Raw genomic sequence first — 24,697 nt, forward strand, 5'->3', positions numbered from 1 at the left:
CAGCCCGGCGCCCCTCCTAACAGCTGGTGCGACATTGATTTGTAAACTGAAGGACAGCAACTCGTTTCAGCACAGCCCGGCAGTCTCCCAGACCTGGAGTGTACGGGCCTCGCACCGAGACAGAGGGGCCGCCCCCCAGGGTTCTTCTCACCCACCTGCTCCCCTCTGTGAACTCCTTACCACGGAGCTGCGAGGTGGGGCGCGTGGGACAGCACACCCAGTACTGGCCCGCGCCAGGCATCCGGATCCAAGCACAAGTACGGGCGTGAGCTTTGCCCTTTCTGCACCCCTGGGCAGGGGCCCAGAGTGCGCACCCGCCCTTCATCCTTTGCTGAAGGACCCAGGCCCGTCCACTTGCCACTGCCCCCTGCAGCTCAGCCTCTGCCTCAGGGAAACCCCTCCACACACACACACCCCTTGGTGTGAGAATTGGGTAAGAGTGCCTCCCAACATGGCCAGCCCCTTCTGCCTCTTCAAAGCCGGAGGCCTGGCCCCTTCTGCCTTGTCATTTCCTGGCTCCTCCATCTGGAAGGCCTGCAGCCACACTCCACTCACTCCTCTCCTAAGCAGCTCTGGGCACTGAGAGCCCCAGGCCCGCCCCTCCCTGTCAGGGTCCTGTCCCTGTCGCACCCAGGAGCGACTCTGAGGAGCAGGCCACCCCACACCTTAGATCTTGTGGTGGGATTTCTTCCTTCCTTTCATTTCTAACTTTAGTTCTGGAGTCCTCTAATCCTTTTGTAGTTTCTCAGATTCTCGTCACAGTCTAACTAATTTTCCTCTGCTGACACAGCTTTAGGGTTCCCTCCAACTGGCTTTATGCATTGTGCACACTTAGCCAGCTTATGCTCCTAACCCCTGCCAGTGCTGTCCCCATTCTTCTCTACCCCTTGTGACCAAAGCCTAAAACTACTATACCCACTCCTGCCTTGCCTCCATCAGCGAGAATCAACAACCGGCGTGCCTTTCTGGCTCCTGGTTTTCAGGCCTCAGGTCTCTCACTGGGGCCCCTGGGACACACTCAGCATCCCCATGCCCACTTCCAGGTTCACACAGACCCCGTCCTCACGCGGGCTCTAAGACTGGAGATGAGACTGGAAGAGAAGGGCCGGCCTCACTCTCACACACAGAGCAGAAGCCGTCTCTTCCCAAACGCACCCATCCCTGCTCTGTCCCATCACACTGCACTTTTTTCCACTCACCGTGCCTTTCAGCATCTTAGACGTTGGGACCAGCTGGAGACAGCCCCCTCCCCCAAGTGTCAGGCTCCCCTTCACGCCTGGTTCCCCAACACAAACACCGTCTCTACTTGCCCCACTCTGGCTTTCTGATCTTTGCCAGCCCTTTCACTGGCCCCGGAAAGTTCTCCCAGAGAGCTAGTGTGGAGGCTGGTGCACGGGGCGCTGGGGTTGTAGAGTGACTTGGTTTTGACTTTGATGTTCCCCATCGGTCCTTGGCTCCCCCTGCCCTTTGCCCTGTCCATCAGAAGAAATAGGTCTGCCCTGCCCTTAGCCCTCTCCAGAGACCTTACTCCTTCCTCACGCCCAGCTGGCTGCTTCCACTCTGCCACACTCTCAGAACCCCAGGCCCTCCTCCGGGGACTGTGTAGAAGTACCTGCCACAGGTACGCATCAGTGCTGCAGGCCCGCCCCCGCCGCCCATCCCCTCGCATTTCCTCAGCACCCATCTCACTTTGACAGTTTATATAAATGGGTTTGTTCACACAGGAGAGTGCTTCTTTCCAGTTGTCATCTTCCTCTTGCCCTCCACCCCAGGCCCCCAGAATTGTAGGTAAAATGTGCAGAAAGAATATAATCTCGTTTTTAATATTGTTTTCCTGAAAATAAATATCCTTGACCAATTCCCAAAGGTCCATGTAATTCTCTTTTCCTGGTACTATGTGCTGTGGGGCTCCGCAGGCCAGAAAAAGATGTGACAACTTTGGGGAGGCCAAGGAGCCTGGGGGATGGGGGTTTTGGAAGGCCTCGCCTACTGTCCCCCATCCCCCCATGGGTGTTTAGGTGACAGACTAGACTGTGGTGTAGTTTTGCTGCGTTTGGCCTTTTCTCAAGCACCACGAGGCTCAGTTGCGCTGATCTCTCCATTCTGCCACGTCTGCTCTCGTTTGGAGCAGAAGCTGTTGGAGAGGCATCGTTGCTGTTAGTTTATTAAAGAGCAGGTTTAATTTTCTAGCCTGGGGCCAGCACACTGGGCTGAGACCGGTAGTGTGTGCCAGGTTCAGAGGATGTTTGTGTTGCCTCCAGCTACCTCCTGCTCCCCACCCTTCTGGGGGTGATAAGAGGGGAAGAAGGTCCCAAGAGCTTGTTCTTGACTATGTGTCAGCAGTTAAATAGAAAGTTGTGCTGTCTGCTTTTCTCTTTGATTTTGCCTATTCTGCTATGTAAAACTTGGTTGGAAGAGCTGTGCTGCAATTGACTTCAACAAAAATCCTGTTTTTGAATTTGGATTTCCTTCTTAAAGTCAGTGCTACTCCCCATTAAGAGCTTTACAACCGTGACAGGTGATTTAGGTGGCAAGAGCATAGAAATGGTCAAGGACTTCAGATAGAGAATATTGTTTTCTGTTGTAGAAATCTAAGCATTTTAAAGAAAGAGAAAATGCCCAAAATGATCCTTTTGAATTTCTTTGCATTTAGTTTAGCCCAGAAACACTGGAGTGAACTCATGGCCGTTAAAGAATGCTTCCATCCCCAGGATTTTACCTGGGAAGTCAATCAGTCACCTGTATTCTCTTGAGACTGGTCTGGTGGGCATGGCTGGGAAAATCTCCAGTTATAGTCTGGGTAGCCAGGAACTCTGAATTTCAAACAGCTGTGCACCTGACTAGTAATGACCATGCTTCAGTTTTTCATTCCAGTGAGTTAAAGCACTTGATCTTGCACTGGCTGCTTTCCAGCTTAGCTTTCTGGGACACCTGATATTTGACCTCAGGGCCCAAAGGGTAGTTGAGTGCTATGTTTGGCCTGATAGCACTGGGGCGTGTCCCTCTCAGTCCCATCTCTGCTTTCAGGGGAACATTAGTTGCTCTGCAGGGCAAGGCATGAGCCTTACCTGACCTCAGGGACTCTCTCTTACTCTAAAAACCAAAAGGGATGGGATGGTCAGCAGACCAAATGATTTTTTTTTAATTTTTTAATTTATTTGACAGGTAGAAATATAGATAGTGAGATAAAGAGAGAAAGCTCTTCTTCCATTGGTTCACCCCCAAAATGGCCGCTATGGCTGGCACTGTGCCCATCCGAAGCCAGGAGCCAGGAGCTTCCTCCAGGTCCCCAACGTGGGTACAGGGACCCAAAGACTTGAACCATTTTCTACTGCTTTCCCAGGCCACAGCAGAGAGCTGGATCAGAAGAGGAGCAGCCGGGACTAGAACCAGCGCCCATATGGGATGCTGGCATTTCAGGCCAGGGCTTTAACCTGCTGCGCCACAGCGCCGGCTCCCCAAGTGATTTATTTCAAGAGAGAATTCTGGTGATCGAATGCTATATGGGGAGGATATTATGTAAATGAAAAGACCCTCAACAGGACAAAGCTGAGGCATGTCATCAGATCCCTGACTCACAAAGCAGACTTCACGTCCACCATGCCTACTGTGGTGCTGGAGGCCTGTCCAGGGTGGGAGGAGGCGAGTTTCTTTTTCCCACTTGGAAGAATGGTTGATTAGTTTCACTTTTGCTTTTTGTTACTTTTATTTCTCAGCTTCAGGCCTATGAATTTCCTCATTATTGGGCCAGATTTTCATCCAGGCCAGTTGCAGCATCCACTACCTCCAGGGGATTCCTGAGCACCAGCGGTGGCCAAAGCGGAGAAGCCAGCTGCTCCCAATTCGTGTCCTCTGCTGTCCTTGGTGTAAAGTTCAGATTGCTGGGCTTTTGTCTTTTGCCCTTGGTCTTCATCTTTGGCCCCACTTGGCCACCCCTCCCCCTAATATTTTCAGTGCAGCTGCTCGGTGTTGTGCAGTGCAGATGTCCAGCCATGGAAAATATATAGCGCATGTTTCTGGGTAGTTTAAAAATTTTCATATGAATGATTCTGGACTGTGAATCTCATTTTAAAAATTGTCTTTAAAGCATTTTTTTTTACTTTTATGTATCATGTTACAGTTAGCTCTTTGTTCCTTCTGACTAATATGTGGTATTCCACTGTAAGCATATTTTGCGTTTTACCTTCCTTTTTTTCCTGCTCTAGCCAAGGTTATGCTAAAGATCCCTTGGCATGTTCCCTGTGTGTCTATACAGAATTTCTTCCAGGAGCTAGGATTTTGGTTCATGGAATATTGGCTCACCTAATGACGCTAAATATTGCTTGAGTGCTCCCCAAAGAGGCTGTGTGAGTTTAAATGCCCGCCGGAGTGCCTGGGGGTTATTCTCCCGACACCCGCATAAACATCCGGCAGAAAACAGAAGACGCATATGCCCAGTCCTGTGGGGTAGCCTGCGGGTCTATTTCAGCCTGTGCTCCCCTGATGCTAGTAGAGTTGAGCTACTGTTTGTACTTGTACACTGTTAGTTGCTCTTGTCCTTGGTCATACTTTGCTAGTTTTAGGGTTCCCAACTTTTTATTATTTGAAGGTTATTAATTCCTTTCCTTTGTAGCCAAGGAAACTGTCTTCCTCTCCTGTGACTGCTGTTAACTTTTTCTGTAGAGCCTCTCATGGAACAGAAGCTATAAATTGTAACTGTCTTTATGGCAGCATTTTTTTTTTCTTTCACAGACCTTCTTTAAGAAATCGTTTCCTCATGGAGAATTCAGTGTATTCATTTCACAATAGAAACAGTTGGAGAACATTTCTCAAAGTTTAGTATGTAAAAGGAAAGCCCTAGGATTATTAACAAGGAAAAGAAAGGAGAGCATTTCAACCCACAGTCAGAAGCATTTACACCCACCAGGCTAGCCAGGCTTAAAAAGTTTTGGAAGCATGACATTGCAGACCATGTGGAATGTTTGTGGCTAATGAGTGGGCAGATAAGCACCTTTTGGGTAAATGATTTGACTTTATCTTATAAATCGAAAGTTCTTCCAGGCATACTCTAGAAATTCATCCACATGTGTACAAGAATGTTCAGAGCAGCATTGTTGATAATAGCGTAATCAATAACCTGGACGTGTTCCTGATCTCCAGCAGTGAGTGTGCAAGTCGCAGCACACTCACCAAGAGCTGTGACTATGAACCAGCCATAGTTAAATTCATGGGCATGGGTGGCTGTCAATAAAAAATGCTGAAAATGATGTCATGTACACAAATCTAAACACACTGTAACGAGTGCATATCTGTGGTTACATGCATATTAATGTAACTCTAAGGAAAGCACTGTTTAAAAATCGCCCTTGAGGGGAAAGGAGGGAGAGTCGCTGGGGTTGGCTGCTCAGGGCCTCAGCAGTAGTGGTGATGTCTGTTTCTCCAGCAGCTGGCAGCTGCACAGGTGTCTGTTCTGTAACTCTCTTCCTGTCTTGTACAGATGTTCTGTTTTGTGTTTACAGGAAAATTATTCAGAAGTTTTGTTTGCTGCATTTTCTTGGGGTTTTGGGGGGCTACCTTAGTATGTAATCAACACGTTAATGACCCAAGGTGCAAACCTTTGATTTAGATTTTCTCAACATCCTTTGTTAAGGTTGGTTGGCCTTATTCTTGACAGGGGCTAAAGAAAGGATGTTTTATCAAACCAAGGCTGCAGGTTCTAGTGCGGCATCGTAAAGACAGTCAGATAGGGGGAGAGAACAGGAGAGCAGGAGTCCAGAGACTGAGGTCTTATGCCTCTGCCTTGCTTGTGACCTCAGACATGTCCTCATAGTGAAGTGAGGGGTGGGATTTGATTGCTTTTAAGGTCCTCTGTAGCTCTGTGTTCTTAGGTCATGATCTTTCTCCTTTCAACCCTGTTGTCTTTCTTTTCTAGCCAAGTCCCGATGATAAGAAATCAGAACTGCTGCCAGAGGGGTGGAACAGCAATAAAGACCTCTATGTGCTCCGTTATGAGGCTAAGGATGGGTCCAGAAAGCTCCTGGTGAAAGCCGTCACCATGGAGAACAGCATGATCATTAACGTGTTGGTGAGTCTCCGAGACACTCGGGGGTCTGCTGAAGGGAGCAGGGCTGGGAACGGCCCTTTTGAAACCTGCATGGATCCAGAGCTGTGAATGTTATGAAATTTTTACCCAGAAACCTCACTTCTGGAACTTCATACCAAAGTGAGAACTCTAGATAAAGCTTTGTACACCAAGATGCCCACTGCCTGGTGTTACCAGGAAGGACTTTGTATTAGTGGAGAAATGGTTAAATGATTTAAGGTGAACCCATTAGAGGACAACACAGGTGAAGAAATCTCATAACCCAGTGGGCTTATTTTAGTTTCTTTAAGTTAGCTGAGTTCTTGACTCCTTGGAGGGCTCACCCTCTATATTTCCTGTGCTGGAGCCTTCTTAGCCCCCAGCCTGCCAGTAACTCACCCCCTCCCACATTCCTTCAGCCTGGCTGGATCCCTTCTCTTATTATTATTATTTTTAAAAGATTTATTTATTTATTTGAAAATCAGAGTTACAGAGACAGAAAGATCTTCCATCCGCTGATTCACTCCCTAAATGGCTGCAATGTCTGGAGCTGGGCCAATCTGAAGCCAGGAGCCACGAGCTTCTTCTGGGTCTCCCACATGTGTGCAGGGACCCAAGCACTTGGGCCATCTTCTGCTGCTTTCCCAGGCCATTAGCAGGAGCTAGGTCAAAAGTCTAGCAGCAGTACTCGAACCAGCACACATATGGGATGCCAGCACCACGGGAGGTGGCTTCACCCACTACACCATAGCACCAGCCCCCAGCTCAGCTCATTCCTTCTCAAAAGTTCCACCACAAAAAGTTGGGGCCCACCTAGCCACCACCGTCTACCAGAAAAATCTTAACTTTGCCTCTTTCTCCATTTTGTTTTCCTGCTTGGTACTCACCCCATCTTGTAATTGTGTACATACTTGTGCTTTGCTCTAGTGTCTGTGTCTGTCACTGACTGTAAGCACCTTGAGGGCAATGGCTTTATTTTTGTTACATTTTTGTCTTGGTTTTCCATGTATGTTCATTTAAAACTATCTTGCTAACTGTGTTCTGCACTGTGCTTTTTCAATATGGTTTGGCCTTTACATGGACTACATACAGGTAAATTTCATTGACTTTAACTACTGGGTACTAAGTATTCCTGTATCCCTTTCCCTTTTGGTGAACATTAAGGTGCTATATCAGACAGAGTCCTTAGTGGCAAGTAACAAAATCCCTTGAGGTTAGTTGAATCTTTAGAAAGTATGTAGTAAAGGAGGGGTAGGGCTCATTGACCCACATAAAGGTCTGGGCTTCCAGGAACAGTGCTACAGAAACCACTGCTACTGCCACCACTTCTAGACATCAGGTACTGGCCAGGGCTGCCAGTGTCTTTTCTTGTCAGCCACTAATGTGACCCCTGCAGCCTCAGCTGCTGTCCTCCTTAGCAAGATTTCTGCCTGCCTCACTTCTCCATGTTGCTCACCTCCAAGTTGAAGTTGTGCATCTGTTTGGTACCTCAATGACGTGCTGTGCCTGAGCTGCCCAAAGGCTTGGGCATTGGGTTTTCTGGCCTCAGAAAGAAGTATCCCTAGATCAGAGAAGTCCCAAGTTTTACAGAAGTATCATAGATTACAAACCATCCTTTTAGTAGTATGTGTCTTTGTGAACATGTGAGTGCTTCTCTAGGTTGAGTATTTAAGTGTTGTTCCCTCACTCCCAGTCATTAGCCCAGAAATATCCCTGTCTTTTGTTTTTCTAGGAATATGGCACACAGCAAGTGGCAGACTTGACTCTGAACTTGGATGATTATATCAGTGCAGAACACCTGGGTGATTTCCACAGGTACTTCTAAATGCTGTCGTTTCCTTGGGAGTAGGAAGAGAGATTTGGTGGCAAGATGTAAGATTGGGTTAGAGATGTCCATAGATAGTTGAGGGATGTTAGCAGAACTTTTCCTTCCTGGGCACAGTCACTTCTCAACTCTGTCTTCCATTTTTAATTTTCTGGAAGAGAAGATACACATAGGAAATGCTACAGGAAATGAAAAACAATCGAGAGCCCATGAGCTGCTATAGTGGCTTCCGGGTAGAGTCCAGGCCTCACCAATTGGAGGAAGTGTGCTTAGTCAAGTCTCCACGCCACCCTCAATTTCTTTTAAAGCAAATGGGTTGGCAGCAAAATTCAGCAGGAAGTGCAGAGTTCCCATATACCAACTTGCACAGCCTTACCTGTGGTCACCTGCCAGAGTGGGACATCTGTTACAATCAATGAACAAACCTACATTGACGTTTTTGTCTCTATCAGGGCTCACTCTTGTCATTATACTTCCTGTGGTTCTGATACATTTAGACTTTATCCACTGGAATATGATGTAGTGGTTTCACTACCTCAAAACTCCTCTGTGCTCCATCTAGTCATCATTCTCCCAACCCACCCAGCCCTGGGGAGCCACTCACCTTCTTACTTTCTCCATTGTTTTGCCTTTTCTAGAATGTTGCATAGTTAGAATGTGATTCCATACAAACTGTCTTCCAAAATGGCTGTACCATTTTACATTCCAAGTAGTAATAAATGAGAGATCCTATTGTTTCACACCCTTGCTAACATTTGATAGTGGCAGGGTTTTAGATTTAGGCCATTCTAATAGTGGTGTCTCATTGTTTTAATTTGCAATTCCCTAGTGACATATGATGTAGAATATCTTTTCTTGAGCTTATTTGCCATCTATATTTCTGAACAAAGGTTTCCTTCAGGTCTTTCCTTCTTCCTTTTTAAATTGAGTTGTCCAATTTCTTGTTGAGTTTTAAGGGTTCTTCAGATATTTTATATAACAATCCTTTATCTGATGTGTGTTTTGCAAATTTTTTCTGCCAGCCTGTGGATTGTCTTCTCATTCTTGACATCCTAACCTTTTTTATTGAGGTGGATTACAAAAATACCCAACAAACACCCATTTAGCCATCATGTTGATTGACCAATTGTTAACCTTTTTCCACTTTTGCTTCATTTTTCCATATTCTTTTTTGTTCTTGAACCACCTCAGAATTATTTGCAGACTTTATAAGTCTTTTTTTTTTTTTTTTTTTTTTTTTTGACAGGCAGAGTGGACAGTGAGAGAGAGAGACAGAGAGAAAGGTCTTCCTTTTGCCGTTGGTTCACCCTCCAATGGCCACCGCGGCCGGCGCGCTGCGGCCCGCACCGCGCTGATCCAATGGCAGGAGCCAGGTGCTTCTCCTGGTCTCCCATGCGGGTGCATGGCCCAAGGACTTGGGCCATCCTCCACTGCACTCCCGAGCCACAGCAGAGAGCTGGCCTGGAAGAGGGGCAACCGGGACAGAATCCGGCGCCCCGACCAGGACTAGAACCCGGTGTGCCGGCGCCGCAAGGCGGAGGATTAGCCTATTGAGCCGCGGTGCCGGCCCAACTTTATAAGTCTTCATCCCTAAGTATTTCAGCATGTATCTTAGAAGGACCTCCTCCTACATAACCTTAATCACACTTAGGGAAGGTAGCGTTGATACAGTATTATTTAATATACAGTCCCAGTTCAGATTTGTGCAGTCATCCCAGCAGTGTTCTTTATAGCTAGTCTTTTGGTTTTTTTCCCCATCTGTCCAAAAATCATACATTACATTCATTTTTGTCCCTAAATCTTTAATGTAGCACAGTTTACTAGACTTGTTTTTGCTGTTTTTCAAGGCCTTGATATTTTGAAGACTTGGGATCCAGTGTGCAGGATTTTTCACGTTGTTTGCACATGCGCAGATTCATCAGATTGCTTCCTCATTTGCTTCAGGTTGAACTACATCTGTGAGCGCCTGTCCTCAGGGCTTCACATCGGGGACATGATATCTGTCAGCCTTATCACTGGTGCTGTTATCTGCCAGATTTCTGTAAGGCGTCTGTTTTCCTCTATGTTTGATAAATTATGAAGGCTCATAAAATCTGCACATAATTCTCAGATGACTCAAGAACACAAAGGAATATAGAAAAATTAAGTAATTGATATTACAAGATTATGAATATTCTGTTTCACAATGGTCTTTTGCCCTGTGATTTTAGCATCTATTGGTTATTCTTGCCTGAACCAACTTTTACAGGGATGATTATAAAATAGTAATTTTGTGTATTTATCATTCTTCCTACATTTTTAATTAGCTCTTTTTATATAAACATACAAGAATTTACTGTTCTCCCTGTCCCCTTTATTTTTCATTTATTAAACATTAATGTGTATTCTTGGATTTGGAGTTCTCTTTTTACTCACTGTTGTAGTCATTTCTGTTAATGTCAACGTTCAGGTTGTCCCAGAGTTTACCAGGGGGAGGCTCTTCAGTCTGGCTCCTTGGATCTCCTGATGTCATCTTCTGGCACAGTAAGATGTTCTGAGCTCACCTTGTCCTTCCCTTGCTCCTGCTCTGGCATCAGTCATTTCTCTGAAGAGCCGTGATGTCCTTTAATGGGAAATCGTATTTAAAAAACAAAATCCGGGGCCTCAGTGTACTCACTAATATTAAGGTGCATAGCTTCTAGGATCTTTCAGTGGATAGTGCTAGGAATCTTTTCCTTAAATTATAAATTCACGGCTACCTGTCTTTTTAATCTAATACCCCGGGATTCTTCTCTTGTTCCTTACTTCTGTCTCCATTTTCCTGTGGCAAGAATACTGATTCCCAGTAGCATCACCATATTTATTCGTGTGCTTGGTCTTAAAAGACACACAAATAGTTTCTGAACTTCTCCATTAGCCTTTACCCAGAGCAAACTTCTAAATAAAGTTCCGAGTATGATCTCTTTCCAGTTATCTTTGTCCTTTGGCTCTCTACAGTGGGACTCTGCATTGTCAGAGTATTGTGTTCAAAAGATACTTAGATTCATGCTTGATTTTCCCTCAGAGTAATAAGTTACCTGCTTGCTGTATAGTCAGGCCCAGCTCATTCCACTTTCTTCCATTCGAGGGGCTTTTCCCCCATCCTTGTTGACTTGACCTCCTATAGATTTTTTTTTCTTTTTTTAACAGGCAGAGTGGACAGTGAGAGAGAGAGAGAGACAGAGAGAAAGGTCTTCCTTTTGCCGTTGGTTCACCCTCCAATGGCCGCCGCAGCCAGCGCACTGCGGCCGACGCATCGCACTGATCCGAAGCCAGGAGCCAGGTGCTTCTCCTGGTCTCCCATGCGGGTGCAGGGTCCAAGGACTTGGGCCATCCTCCACTGCACTCCCGAGCCATAGCAGAGAGCTGGCCTGGAAAAGGGGCAACCGGGACAGAATCTGGCGCCCCGACCGGGTCTAGAACCTGGTGTGCCGGCACCGCAAGGCGGAGGATTAGTCTATTGAGCTGTGGCGCCAGCCTACCTCCTATAGATTTTTGGTGAAGCTGTGCATCATTATAAATTCACAGAGATCAAACCTTGAGTGAACCACAGATTTACCTAGAAATCCTGCTGCATTAATTGCATCCAAGCAGCAGTAACTATATTGAACCCATTCCACTCCTTTTGGACTTCCAAATAACCCACCACCAGCATTCTTGCTGCTCCTCTGTCTCTTACCCTCTCCATGTGAGGAGGTCCCTTCCATAATCTACTCCTTCCTTCCACCCTCCGGTGCATTCCCACACAACAATCAAACAAGTCTTTTTTTTTTTTCTTTTTTTTTTTGATTTATTTATTTATTTGGAAAGCAGAGTGATAGAGAGGGGGAGACAGAGATCTTCCATCTGCTGGTTCACTCCCCAAATGGCTATAGCAGCCAGAACTATGCCAAGCTAAAGCCAAGAACTCCATCCAGGTCTTCCCCATGGGTAGCAGGGGCCTAAGTACTTGGACCATCTTCCACTGCCTTCCCAGGGGCGTTAGCTGGAAGCTTGATTGGAAACAGAATAGCTAGGACTTGGACCAGCACTCAATATGGGATGTAAATTACAAGGGGTAGCTTAACCCACTGCACTTAGTGCTGGCTCCAGACCAGTCTTTTTAAAACATGGATCAGATCATGGTTGTGATTCTTTCTTAAAACTCTGCATTGACACCACCTCACACCCGTTAGTATGGCTACTATTAAAATAAATAAATAAATATCAATAAAAAGGTAGAGAAATTGGGGATCATTGTGCCTTGTTGATGGAACTATAAAATGGCACAGCCACTGAGGAAACTAAAGTAGTTGAGGGTAGTTCTTCAAAAAAAAGAAAAAAGAAATTATATAATCCAGCAATTCTACTTCTGGGCACATACTCAAAAGAATTGAGAGAAGAATCTTGAAGAAATATTTGTACCCTTATGTTCATAACATTACTAGTACTAGCCAAATAGTCAAAGCAACCCACATGGATGAATGGATAAGCAAAACGTGGTGTGTATATATACAATGGAATTTTATTCCATCTTAAAAAGGGTGTACATTCTGACATGTGCTTCAGCATGATTAAACATTGAGTACATTGTGCTAAATGAAATAAGCTAGTCACAAAAAGACAAACACTGTCAAATTCTGCTTACATGCGTGATTTCTAAAAGTGGTCAAATTCATAGAGACAGAAAATAGAATGATGATTGCCAGAGACTGGAGGAAGGGAGACTGGGTAGTTATTGTTTAACTAGTTTGGAATTTCAGTTTTGTAAGATGAAAAGAGTTCTGGAGATGATGGTGGCGACATGTCTTTTGCGTTTTGTAGACAAAGGCCTGGCCATGACAGAGAGCTGCTCTTCTGGGTGTTGCACACACCGCGATGCTCCTGTCCCCGCTAAGGGGCTATTAGAAGGATACTTGGTCTCTCTTTTGGCTTCTTCATCCAGAATTCCATTGGGAAAGAAACTGACAACACTGTGGAAGAACCCAGGAATTATTTATGTAGGCCATTAGTGCACATTAGAGCATTTAGTGCCAACAGCAATACAGAGAGATAATTGGTGACGGTGTCTCCATTTGTTTATTTTTAAATACATCTGTTACTGGTATTTGTGTATTGTGAGAGGGAAGCGATTTTGTTGTCTCTTCTGGTTACTGTGAAATGAGGGGCACAATAGTACTACTCCAGGGCATTGTGAGAATGCAATGAGACGTTAGTACACAGAGTGCTCGGTGCTGGCCCAGCTGCTAGTGGTACGCAAAGGGAAAAGCAGTCGGATCACCAAGAGTCATCTCCATGGGAACTGATCTCTGAACGCTGGGCTGCCCTGTGCTGCTAATCACAGCCCTCCCACACTCCCCTTCTTCCAGCTGGCAGCACTGAGCTAGCTGCCTGCTTCGGCCACGTTCCTGGCCTGCCTTCACAGGTCATCCTGCGTGTTTCCCCTCCTCTGGGTAGGGATGTGTGAGCCAACGCTGCATTGCTGATAATAAGCCTGTTCTGTGTCAGACAGGATGATAGTGGCTGTCTTTTGTCGCTACCAAAATGACAGTTTTGGTTTTTGTGTTGTTGTTATTTTTATTTTGTTTTATTTTTTTACCAAGGCTCAGAAACTGTAGAACGAACTTCAGGACTTGGCAGTTTTTGAATCAGGCCTGGCTTCCACAGGAAAACACCTACCTAGGAGTATGAGAGGCCTTCTACCCATATCACACACAGCCCATCTAATTGAAAGGAAGAGGAATTAGATTTCTGTCCTCTCTCCAGCTTTGGTAGGGAAGCATCAGGGTCCCCAAGGGTCTTTGTTCTAAGTGGGAACATGATCTGTGAGGCTGAACAGGCTGCAGGCTCTTCTGTCCTCCAAGTCATTGAAACTTTCGGGCTTTTTCACCTTGGAGCACTTTCCACAAGCACTATGTTCTGGTAAGCTAGGAAGAATAGAGTTGCTTTGGTGGAAAGGATGGGGCAGAACCTAGGGGTCCCTTTGCCTCATTCAATTCGGTTTCTCTCTTGCCTTCCTTGGGCCTCCTTCTGTGCTAGAGAAAATCTGAATGTCTGAATTTCATAGTCTCAACTTACTTTGTAGTTGTATAATAAATGCACTTTTAATTACACTTTTCATTTTAGGTTAATTATAGACTTAATGTGCACCTGTAAGAAATAAGAGCCACTTTGTACCCTTTTTACATCTTACCCCAATGATGACACCTTGGAAAGTGTCACAGCCAGGATACTGACACAGTGCAGTGATGCAGAACGTTTTCATCACTACCCCTCCTGGTGCTGTTTTATTGACTCACACACCAGCCACCCCAGACCTCTGACCCCCAGCAACCACTAAGTTGTTGTCCATTTCTAGAATTGTATCATTGCAAATATTTGATGTAAATGAAACAGTATAATATGTAACCTTTTGGGATTTGCCTTTCTCACTCAGCATAATACCCTTTTGATCCATGTGAGTTGTGTGCATTAATAGTTTGTTCCTTTATTTATTTATTTATTTATTTATTTATTTATTGACAGGCAGAGTGGACAGTGAGAGAGAGAGACAGAGAGAAAGGTCTTCCTTTTGCTTTTGGTTCACCCTCCAATGGCTGCCGCCGCCGGCGCACTACGGCTGGTGCACCACGCCTATCTGAAGGCAGGAGCCAGGTGCTTCTCCTGGTCTCTCATTGGGTGCAGGGCCCAAGGACTTGGGCCATCCTCCACTGCACTCCCTGGCCACAGCAGAGAGCTGGCCTGGAAGAGGGGCAACCGGGACAGAATCCGGTGCCCCGACCAGGACTAGAACCCGGTATGCCGGCGCTGCAAGGCGGAGGATTAGCCTAGTGAGCCGCGGCGCCGGCCCCTTTATATATTTTTTAAAGATTTATTTTATTTATTTGAAAGAGTTACAGAGAGAAGTAGAGACAGAGAGGTTTTCCATCTACTGGTTCACTCCCCAGTTGGCTGCAACAGCCGGAGCTGTGCGGATCAGGAGCCAGGAGCCTCCTCCAGGTCTCCCTTGCGGGTTCAGGGGCCCAAGGAATTGAGCCCTCTTCTACTGCTTTCCCAGGCCATAGCAGAGAGCTGGATCAGAAGAGGAGCAGCCGTGATATGCCTGTGCTTCAGGTCAGGGCTTTAGCCCACTGTGCCATAGCGCTGGCCCCCATTTATATCGTTAATTAGTGTTTCATTATACTGTTTGTTCAACAGTTTGTTAAGCCATTCAGTCATTAAAAGACATCTGGGTGGGGCCCGCGCTGTGGCTTCAGTAAAGCCACTGCCTGCAGTGCCTGGGAAAGCAGAAGATGGCCCAAGTCCTTGAGCTCCCGTACCCATGTAGGAAGAGCTAGAGGAGGCTCCTGGCTCCTGGTTTTGGATCGACCTGGCTCTGGCTGTTGCGGCCATTTGGGGAGTGAACCAACAGATGGAAGAATTATCTTTCTCTTATGTATTTTCCCATTTTGTAGTTTTATTTTTTTCCCATTTTATAGTTTTATGTTTTACATTGAAACCTGTAATATGTTTTTGTTTTTGTTTTTGTTTTTTGACAGGCAGAGTGGACAGTGAGAGAGAGAGACAGAGAGAAAGGTCTTCCTTTTGCCGTTGGTTCACCCTCCAATGGCCACCGCAGCAGCACGCTGCGGCCAGCAAACCGCGCTGATCCGATGGCAGGAGCCAGGTGCTTATCCTGGTCTCCCATGGGGTGCAGGGCCCAAGCACCTGGGCCATCCTCCACTGCACTCCCGGGCCACAGCAGAGAGCTGGCCTGGAAGAGGGGCAACTGGGACAGAATCCGGTGCCCCAACTGGGACTAGAACCTGGTATGCCGGCGCCGCAAGGCGGAGGATTAGCCTAGTGAGCCGCAGCGCCGGCCCCCTGTAATATGTTTTAAGTCTATTTTTGTGGAAGGTGTGCAATGTAGGCTGGGGTTTTTTTGTTTCTTTGTTTTGCCGGTGGATGGGTGGATGTCCAATCCCAATATTGTTTGTTCTTTATTCATTGGATTGCTTTTGTAGCTTTGTCAAAAAGCGGTTGTTTGTGCTCCTATGAGTATTTCTGGATTCTCTTTTCTTTTCCACTGATCTATGTGAGTTGTGTACATTAGTAGTTCCTTTACATTTTTTGAAGATTTATTTTATTTATTTGAAAGAGTTACAGAGAGAGGTAGAGACAGAGAGGCTTTCCTCTTTTGCCAGTATTAATTGTTATAGCTGTGTGGTCAGTCTGCTGGGAAGGGTGAGACATACTTTCTTTGTCAAGATAGTCTTAGGTGTTCGAGCACCTTCAGAGTCCGCACGTTTCTGCATAAACTTTAGAATAAGCTTGTCTGGGTTGGACAAGCTTTGATAGGAGTTGCATTCAATGTATAGATCAGTTTGGGGAGAATTGACATTTTGCCATGAACATGGTATGTTTCTGCATTATTTGGGTCTTACTGGTTTCTTTCATCATCATTTTTGTAATTGTCAGTATGTAAGTGCTATATAAGTTTTTTCTTTCTTTCCTTAAGAGGGGAGGGGTATGGGGCTGGCGCTGTGACACAGTGGATAAAGCTGCTGCCTGCTGTGCCTTCATCCCATTTGGGCACAGGTTGATGTCCCAGCTCTTCCACTTCCAATCCAGCTCCCTGCTAATGTGCCTGGGAAAGCAGCAACAGATGGTCCAAGTCCTTGGGCCCCTGCATCCACATGGGGGACCAGGAAGAAGCTTCTGGCTTTTGTCTCCTGGCTTCAGATTAGCCCAACTCCAGCTGCTGCACCCATTTAGGGATTGAACAAGCAGATGGAAGATATCTCTCTCTCTCTGCTTCTGTCTTGCTGTAACTGCCTTTCAGATAAATAAATAAATAAATCTTAAAAAACAAAAAGAGGGAAGGGTGTGATCATAAAAGAAGCTCAATTCTTAGTTTTGGTGTTCAAATGTTTATTGTTCCCTGGCATGATTCCTTCCTCCTCAGCTGTTCTTTGCAGCAGTGGGTGTCTTATCTCCATCCACCTTCTTTCCCACTGAAGTTCGTCCCTCCACCCCATGGAGGATTCGATGACATGGACACAAGCTCCCTGAGGCCATGGAACTGTCATTTCAGTTGTGAACTAAAGACCAGCAAAGATTATCACTTTGAAGTGGACAATGATGAAAATGAGCACCAGCTATCTTTAAGAACGGTCAGTTTAGGTGCTGGTGCAAAAGACGAACTGCTCATTGTTGAAGCAGAGGCAATGAATTATGAAGGCAGTCCAATTAAAGTAACACTGGCAACACTGAAAATGTCTGTATAGCCAATGGTTTCCCTTGGGGGCTTTGAAATAACACCACCTGCGGTCTTAAGCTTGAAGTGTGGTTCGGGGCCTGTGCATATTAGTGGACAGCACTTAGTAGCTGTGGAGGAAGATACAGAGTCAGAAGACGTGAAGCTTTTAAGTGTATCTGGAAAACGGTCTGCCCCGGAGGTGGCAGCAAGGTACCACAGAATAAAGTAAAACCTGCTTCTGACGAAGATGATGATGATGATGATGATTTTGGTGATTAGGAAACTGAAGAAAAAGCTCCAGTGAAGAAATCTATAGGGGATACTTCAGCCAAAAATGCACAGAAATCAAACCAGAATGGAAGAATCAAAACCAAGATCAAAAGGTCAAGAATCCTTCAAAAAACAGCAAAAATTCCTGAAACACAAGAAGGAACTAGTTCTGTAGAAGACATTAAAGCAAAAATGCAAGCAAGTATAGAAAAAGGTGGTTCTCTTCCCAGAATGAAAGCCAAATTCATCAATTATGTGAAGAATTGCTTCCGGATGACTAACCAAGAGGCCATTCAAGATCTTTGGCAGTGCAAGAAGTCTTTTTAAGAAAATAGTTTGGGCCAGCACCGTGGCTCAATAGGCTAATCCTCTGTCTACGGCGCTGGCACACCAGGTTCTAGTCCCGGTCGGGGCACTGGATTCTGTCCCAGTTGCCCCTCTTCCAGGCCAGCTCTCTGCTGTGGCCAGGGAGTGCAGTGGAGGATCGCCCAAGTGCTTGGGCCCTGCACCCAATGGGAGACTAGGAGAAGCACCTGGCTCCTGGCTTCAGATCAGCACAGCGCACCGGCCACTGTGGCCATTGGAGGGTGAACCAACGATAAAGGAAGACCTCTCTCTCTCTCTCTCTCTCTCACTGTCCATTCTGCCTGTCCAAAAAAAAAAAAAAATAGTTTAAACAGTTTCCATCTTATTTCATTTATGTAACAGTTGATATCTGGCTGTCCTTTTTATAATGCAGAGTGAGAACTTTCCCAGAAGTGTTTGATAACTGTTGTCCAAAGTCCATTGCCAAGAACATGTTGTCCAAAATGCCTGTTTAGTTTTTAAAGTTGGAACTCTACCCTTTGCTTGGTTTTAACTATGTATAGAATGTTATGATAGTACACAGTAGTAGCAGTGGTCAGATGTGGAAATAGTGGTGAGACAAACATACATGTGAAATAAACTCAGTATTTTAATAAAGTAAAAAAATATTTATTGTTAGCATACAGAAGTATAACTGATCTTGTATCCTGTCACATTGCTGAACTCAAAGTTGTCCAGGAGGTTGTCTATGTAAATTCCATAGGAAAAAAAAAAAGAAACTTCAGGACTATAGTATCAACTGCTAATAGGGACAGTTTTCTTCCTTACTTTCTGATCTGTATGCCTTTTCTTTTTCTTGCCATATACAATGCCTGGAACTTCCAGTATTTGTTAAATAAGAGTAATGAAAGAGAACATCCTTGTCTTGTTCCTAGTCCTAGAGCAGAGTACTCCATTTAGAGCAGAGTATTCCATTTTTCACCTTTGAAGATACTGTTAGCTTTTTTCACCATTTGAATTGAAGTAGATTTTTGTAGATGTTTAGTAAATTGAGGTGAATAATAAGTTCCACTCTGTTATAATTCCTCTTTCTTGTTAGTTTAGTGTTTTTGTCATGAATGGATTTATCGTGTTGGTTTTATCTAACACTTTTTTTCTGCATCAGTAGATACAATCATATGATGATGATTTAGCTTATTGATATAGTTGATTACATTTATTGGTTTGTGAAGATTGAACTAGCCTTGCATGCCTTGGATAAATTCTTGATCTTGTATAATTCTTTTTATACAGTTTGGGTCTGTATTTTGGTGAAGGGTTTTGCTTCTAAGTTCATGGGAGATGCTAATGTGTAGTTTTGTTTTATATTGTCTTTGTTTAATTTTGATATCAGAGTGATACTGGCTCCATAAAATTATTTGGGAGCCCCCTCCTGTTGTTTTCTAAAAGTAAAATTGATGTGACTTCTTTAAATATTTGGCAGATTTCTCTACTGAAATACTCTGGGCCTGGATATTTTATCTTTTTGGGGGGTTTAGGTACGATTTCAGTTACTTTAATAAAACCATTTAAATTTTTCTATTTGATTTTTCCTGTTAAATAATTTTGGAAGAATTGTCTGTTCTGAGCTGTTGGATTGAGCTGTTCTTGGTATTCAGTTGTCCTTTGAGTGGCTCCAGATCTGTTAGAATATCCTATTTCATTCTTTTTATTTTTAAAGATTTATTTATTTATTTGAAAGTCAGAGTTACACAGGGAGAGAAGGAGAGGCAGAGAGAGAGGGAGAGAGAGAGAGAGGTCTTCCATCTGCTGCTTCACTCCCCAGCTGGCCATAACAGCTGGAGCTGGGCCATTCCAAAGCCAGGAGCCAGGAGCTTCCTCCGGGTCTCCCACGTGGGTGCAGGGGCCCAAGGACTTGGGCCATCCTCCACTGCTTTCCCAGGCCATAGCAGAGAACTGGATTGGATGGAGCAGCCGGGACTCCAACTGGCACCCATATAGGATGCTGGCACTGCGGGCGGCAGCTTTACCCGCTACACCACAGCGCTGGCCTCCCTATTTCATTCTCTGTGGTGCTGAGTTGTGTCTTCTCACTTGGTATCTGCCAGTCTTATAGAGGTTTGTCAACATTACTCTTCTTTTTTAATAACCAGCTTTAAAGTGTTTCGTTAATTTTCTCTATTTTCCTGTTTTCCTTAGTTTCTGCTCTTTATTATTTCTTTTTTTTAAGATTTTTTTTTTATTTATTTGAAAGTTAGAGTTGCAGAGAAAGAGATTCAGAGGCAGAGAGAGAGATTTTCCATCTGCTGGTTCACTCCCCAAATGGCTGCAACAGTCGGAGCTGGGCCAGGCCGAAGCCAGGAGTCAGTAGCTTCATCCAGGTCTCCCACATGGATGTAGAGGCCCAAGGACTTGTACCATCTTCCACTGCTTTCTAGGTGCATTAGCAGGGAGCTGAATCAGAAACAGAGCAGCCAGCCAGTACCCAAACCCATGCCCGTATGGCATGCTGGTGCTGCAGGCAGCGGCTTTACCTGCTATGCCACAGCTCTGGCCCCCTCTTTGTTATTTCTTTACTTCTGCTTGCTTTGAGTTCAATTTGTTCTTTTTCCAGGTTCTTGAGGTCAAAATTTTGATTATTGGTTTGAAGTCTTTTTCTAATTTAATTATTTAGTGCTGTGGGGTTTACTCTCACCAGCTGTATCCCACCTACTTTAATATGGTGTATTTTCATTTTAATTTCATGCTACTCTCTCTTGATCCATGGATTATCTAGAAAGGTGTTGCTTAATTTCCATATATTTAGAGACTTCCTTTCTGGGTTGTTTTCTAATCTGATTCTACACGGTCAGATTATCCCCTGTAGGATTTCAGTTGTGAAGTTGCTTTGTGACATAGGATATGACTCACTTTAAAATACCAGAGTTTTAGGAACCCTGGAGTCCTGCCTACTCTTTGTTCCCTGGGCCACTTCAGTATCTGAGCTGTAGCTCATGTTTCTTGTCTCTCACAGGCAGAGAAAAGAGGCCCAGGCAGGATGGGACAGATGGTATGGGCAGTCTTCCAAGAACCCCTGAGTTAGTGACACACTGGACCTTAACCCTCCAGAGCCCTGCCTACCCGGACCAGAAACCTACCTCATCTTCCCCAGAGACCCTTGGCCTTCCATGACCCTCCCCATGACACGTGATGAACACACAATGAAGCTGAGGGAGGGGTGGGGTAGGGTCAGGGGAGTAGCCAGTCCAGGCCCTGTGCCCCTACACCCTCACCTCTTTCTAATGGGGTGGTAATGGAGGAGGGGCAACTCAGATGCCTAAGAAGCTTAGGCCCAAATCTCGGAGACAGCGCCGGGCTGTTGCCCCCCTCACACAGGTCCGCCGGACGGCCCATATCCACCCTTGCAGACAGACTAAGCGCAGTGCCAAGAGCCGTCAGGGCAGCCGCCGTGGCCGCCACTACAATACTGCACAGAGGCGTGGCAGCCAGCAGCAAGCAGTTGACTCCTCATCTGCTCCCTACAGGACCTACAAGAACAGTGAGGAGCTGCGGTCTCGCATCGTGTCAGGAATCATCACGCCTATCCATGAGCAGTGGGACAAGGCTAACGTAAACAGTCCCCCTCGGGAGTTTCCCCCTGCCACCGCCAGCGAGGTGGACCCACTCCGGATTCCTCCACACCACCCTCATACCAGCCGCCAGCCTCCCTGGTGAGTACCCCGCCCCCAGCGGGCATCCCCCTCTTCTGCACATGGATTCTGGACGTCTCGTCCCTTTCTGCTGCTTGACTCCCTCCCGCATCCTCGTGTGTCTTCAACAGAGTCTTCCCTGTCTCAGTGGAGGGAGGAAGCAGTGAGTTCTTCCACTAGAACTAGTCACCCCAACTTCTAGCACTTGAAGGCTGCTGGCCTCCTTTCTCAAGGCCTCACAGAGCCCTGCGACTGCCCAAGGGAACCAGTCAGTGCTCAAGCTAGTGTGCAATAGTCCACAGTTGCTGCCTAGGTGATTTTTTGGAAACCCAGGCTTTTTGGGAAAATGCACAGATACAGAAGACCTTTGAGGGAAGGGGGTAGTCCCCTGACCACTAACAATTTCAGAAGTTTTTCCAAACAACATGGGGTGTGAGCAGGTCACATCCAACGTCTTTGCAGATTAGGATGGCAGCATTAGGACTAAAGACTTCTGCCCTAAGGAGGGGGATAAGTCTCAGTAGCTGAGACAGTACTTCCCAGTTTGAATTCCACAGTGGGTAGTAAGGGTGGCATTGATGGGGTTAGGGGGCATGGTTCCCTGTGGGTCACATAATGAGCAAGCACTCGATAAATATTCACAGCTATTGTTATTTTATTCTGTTTGCAGTCGTATCCCTTTGGTTAGTTTAAAATGGAAAATCATATTAACTATTACAAGTAACAATTGGCAAGTCAGTTTGACAAAATCTTTGAAAATACTGGGTCCTGTCGAGAGAACAGAAAATGCTAAAATTTATTGAAGAGGTTGGGAACAACTTGTCTGGTCCAACCTCCTTATTTTACATATGGGAACAGAGGTAAGATTACCTGCCCTGTCTACAGTCCCCAGCCACTGAGAAACAGGCAGAGCCAGGACTAAGGTCAGGAGTCTTCACTCCGTGCACAGTGCTCTCTAATCATAGTACAGTGACAAGTTTAAAGGATAAGACCTAAGCAGCAACAAAATGGGGAAGATATTTAGTCCTGAAGTAAATACTAATTCACAGCTCTTATAGATCTATTGCCCATATCAAAGCAGATATTCTGTGAACTATCTTTTACTATATTGAAACAGAATTCCTAGATAATCTAACTTACCTAATAGACATTTCTAAACAATAATATAAAGTCCTAACATAGTTGAATATTTACTATTAAAAATAGGTTAATAAGATAATGTCTATTTCCATGTATAGTTGTCTGAACATGATTGCATTGGAAAACAGACATTCATACCTCTGTGGAATGAGCTTAAATTTGATATGACAAAAAACTGGCTTGTATAGATATTTTGTATCATCAACTCAAATACCACAAAACTGTATTGCTGTTACCAATACTTTTTTGAAATGATAAACAGCTGTTAAGGAAGTAGTGAACAAAATAGTGGTTGGACAGTATTTCATCAATTAAAACCATAGTTACATTCCTGGACAAATATATTAAAATGGTGGAAAATAAACTTTGTTTATTGTAAACTAGGGTAAATTCTGTAGACTTTATACCTCTGAATTTCTTTTTTTTTTCTTTTTTTTTTTGATTTATTTTATTTATTTGAAAGGCAGAGTTGCAGAGAAAGAGAGAGAGAGAGGGAGAGAGGTCTTCCATCTGCTGGTTCACTCCCGAGATGGCCACAGCATTTGAAGCTGAGCCAATCCAAAGCTAGATGATAGTAGTGTCTTCCAGTCTCCCACTCAGAGACTTGGCCATCTTCCACTGCTTTCCCAGGCCACAGCAGAGAGCTGAATTGGAAGTAGAGCAGCCAGGACTCTAACTGGCGCTTATATGGGATGCCAGTACTGCAGGTGGCAGCTTTACCCACTATGCCACAGCACTGGCCCCTCTTTTTTTTTTTTTTAAGATTTTTTTTTTAATTTATGAGAAGTAGAGTTACAGATAGTGAGAGGGAGAGACAGAGAGAAAGGTCTTCCATCCTCTTTTACACTCTCCACATGGCCCCAGCAACCAGAGCTGAGCTGGTGCAAAGCCAGGAGCCAGAAGCTTCCTCCAGGTCTCCCATGCTGGCACAGGGACCCAAGTGCTTGGGCCATCTTCTGCTGCTTTCCCAGGCCATAGAGAGCTGGATTGCAAGAGGAGAAGCTGGGACTAGAACTGGTGCCCATATGGGATGCCTGCACTACAGGTGGAGGATTAATCTACTGCACCAGAACACCGGCCCCTATACCTCTGAGTTTCTAACACAGTATTGAAAAGTTGTGTGGGGCCGGCACCGTGGCTCAATAGGCTAGTCCTCCGCCTACGGCGCCGGCACACCAGGTTCTAGTTCCAGTCAGGGCGACGGATTCTGTCCCAGTTGCCCCTCTTCCGGGCCAGCTCTCTGTTGTGGCCCAGGAGTGCAGTGGAGGATGGCCCAAGTGCTTGGGCCCTGCACCCCATGGGAGACCAGAAGAAGCACCTGGCTCCTGCCATCAGATCAGCGTGATGCGCAGGCCGCAACACGCCAGCCATGGCGGCCTTTGGAGGGTGAACCAACAGACAAGGAAGACCTTTCTCTCTGTCTTTCTCTCACACTGTCCACTCTGCCTGTCAAAAACAAAGAAAACAAAAAAACCTTTTAAAAAAAGAAAAGTTGTGTGGGATGCAGTTCATTCTTCATTTTGCAGGATTCTGCTGTGAATTGTAGAGCATCCAGCCTCTCTGGTCTCTGCTTATAGACACTAGGAGGGCTCTGCAACCACTGTGACAAGCAGAAACCCCACAGAGCTTCCACAGTGGCACCTGGAGACTGTTCTACTCTACCTGGGGATCACAGACCTCAGGTTTCGAAATGTGAAGGTCGAATTCCTGGTCTTAGAAGAACTGAAAGAATTAGAAAGTCACCATTTTGTAACTTATACTGAAATAATGGACCTAGTGACAAATTGTCAATATTTGCTAAAACCAATAGATACAGGGGGTGGCTGTTAAGTCCTCTAACATGATGCAGTAGTAAGTTCACAGCAACCTCAGTCCTGATCTCACTCGCAGTTTAAAGGAGTATAAAGGATAGATGAGCAAGCTAGACAGACTTATGAGGGTTCAACAGCCAAAACTGAGCCATGGAAAATCTTTACAGGTAGACTGACTTTTTTCCCATCACATAAGTGAATGGCGTGGGGAGAAAAGAGAGAAGGAGGATGTTTTATTCAAAGAGTCACATAAACTAAATACAGTTTTGGGCCTTATTTGAATCTTGATTCACAGTAATTTTTTTTTTTTTTTTTTGACAGGCAGAGTGGACAGTGAGAGAGACAAAGGTCTGTCTTTGC

General features: G+C 45.4%; 1 protein-coding gene and 1 pseudogene across 2 annotated transcripts in view; both read left to right on the plus strand.

Moving 5' to 3' along the window:
• Window positions 1–24,697, plus strand: part of PSMF1 (proteasome inhibitor subunit 1) — a 44,543-nt gene that overhangs the window by 4,150 nt on the left and 15,696 nt on the right. For both annotated transcript variants that reach the window (XM_070051980.1, XM_070051979.1), the window contains 3 exons: window positions 5,912–6,064; window positions 7,794–7,876; window positions 21,222–21,407. In XM_070051980.1, coding sequence (XP_069908081.1) covers window positions 5,912–6,064; window positions 7,794–7,876; window positions 21,222–21,407 — 422 coding nt within the window. The remainder of the gene's footprint in view (window positions 1–5,911; window positions 6,065–7,793; window positions 7,877–21,221; window positions 21,408–24,697) is intronic.
• LOC127490967 (nucleophosmin pseudogene) lies at window positions 7,885–20,691 on the plus strand (annotated as a pseudogene).

The sequence above is a fragment of the Oryctolagus cuniculus genome, chromosome 11 (assembly GCF_964237555.1).
Source record: "Oryctolagus cuniculus chromosome 11, mOryCun1.1, whole genome shotgun sequence".
Classification (NCBI taxonomy): domain Eukaryota; kingdom Metazoa; phylum Chordata; class Mammalia; order Lagomorpha; family Leporidae; genus Oryctolagus; species Oryctolagus cuniculus.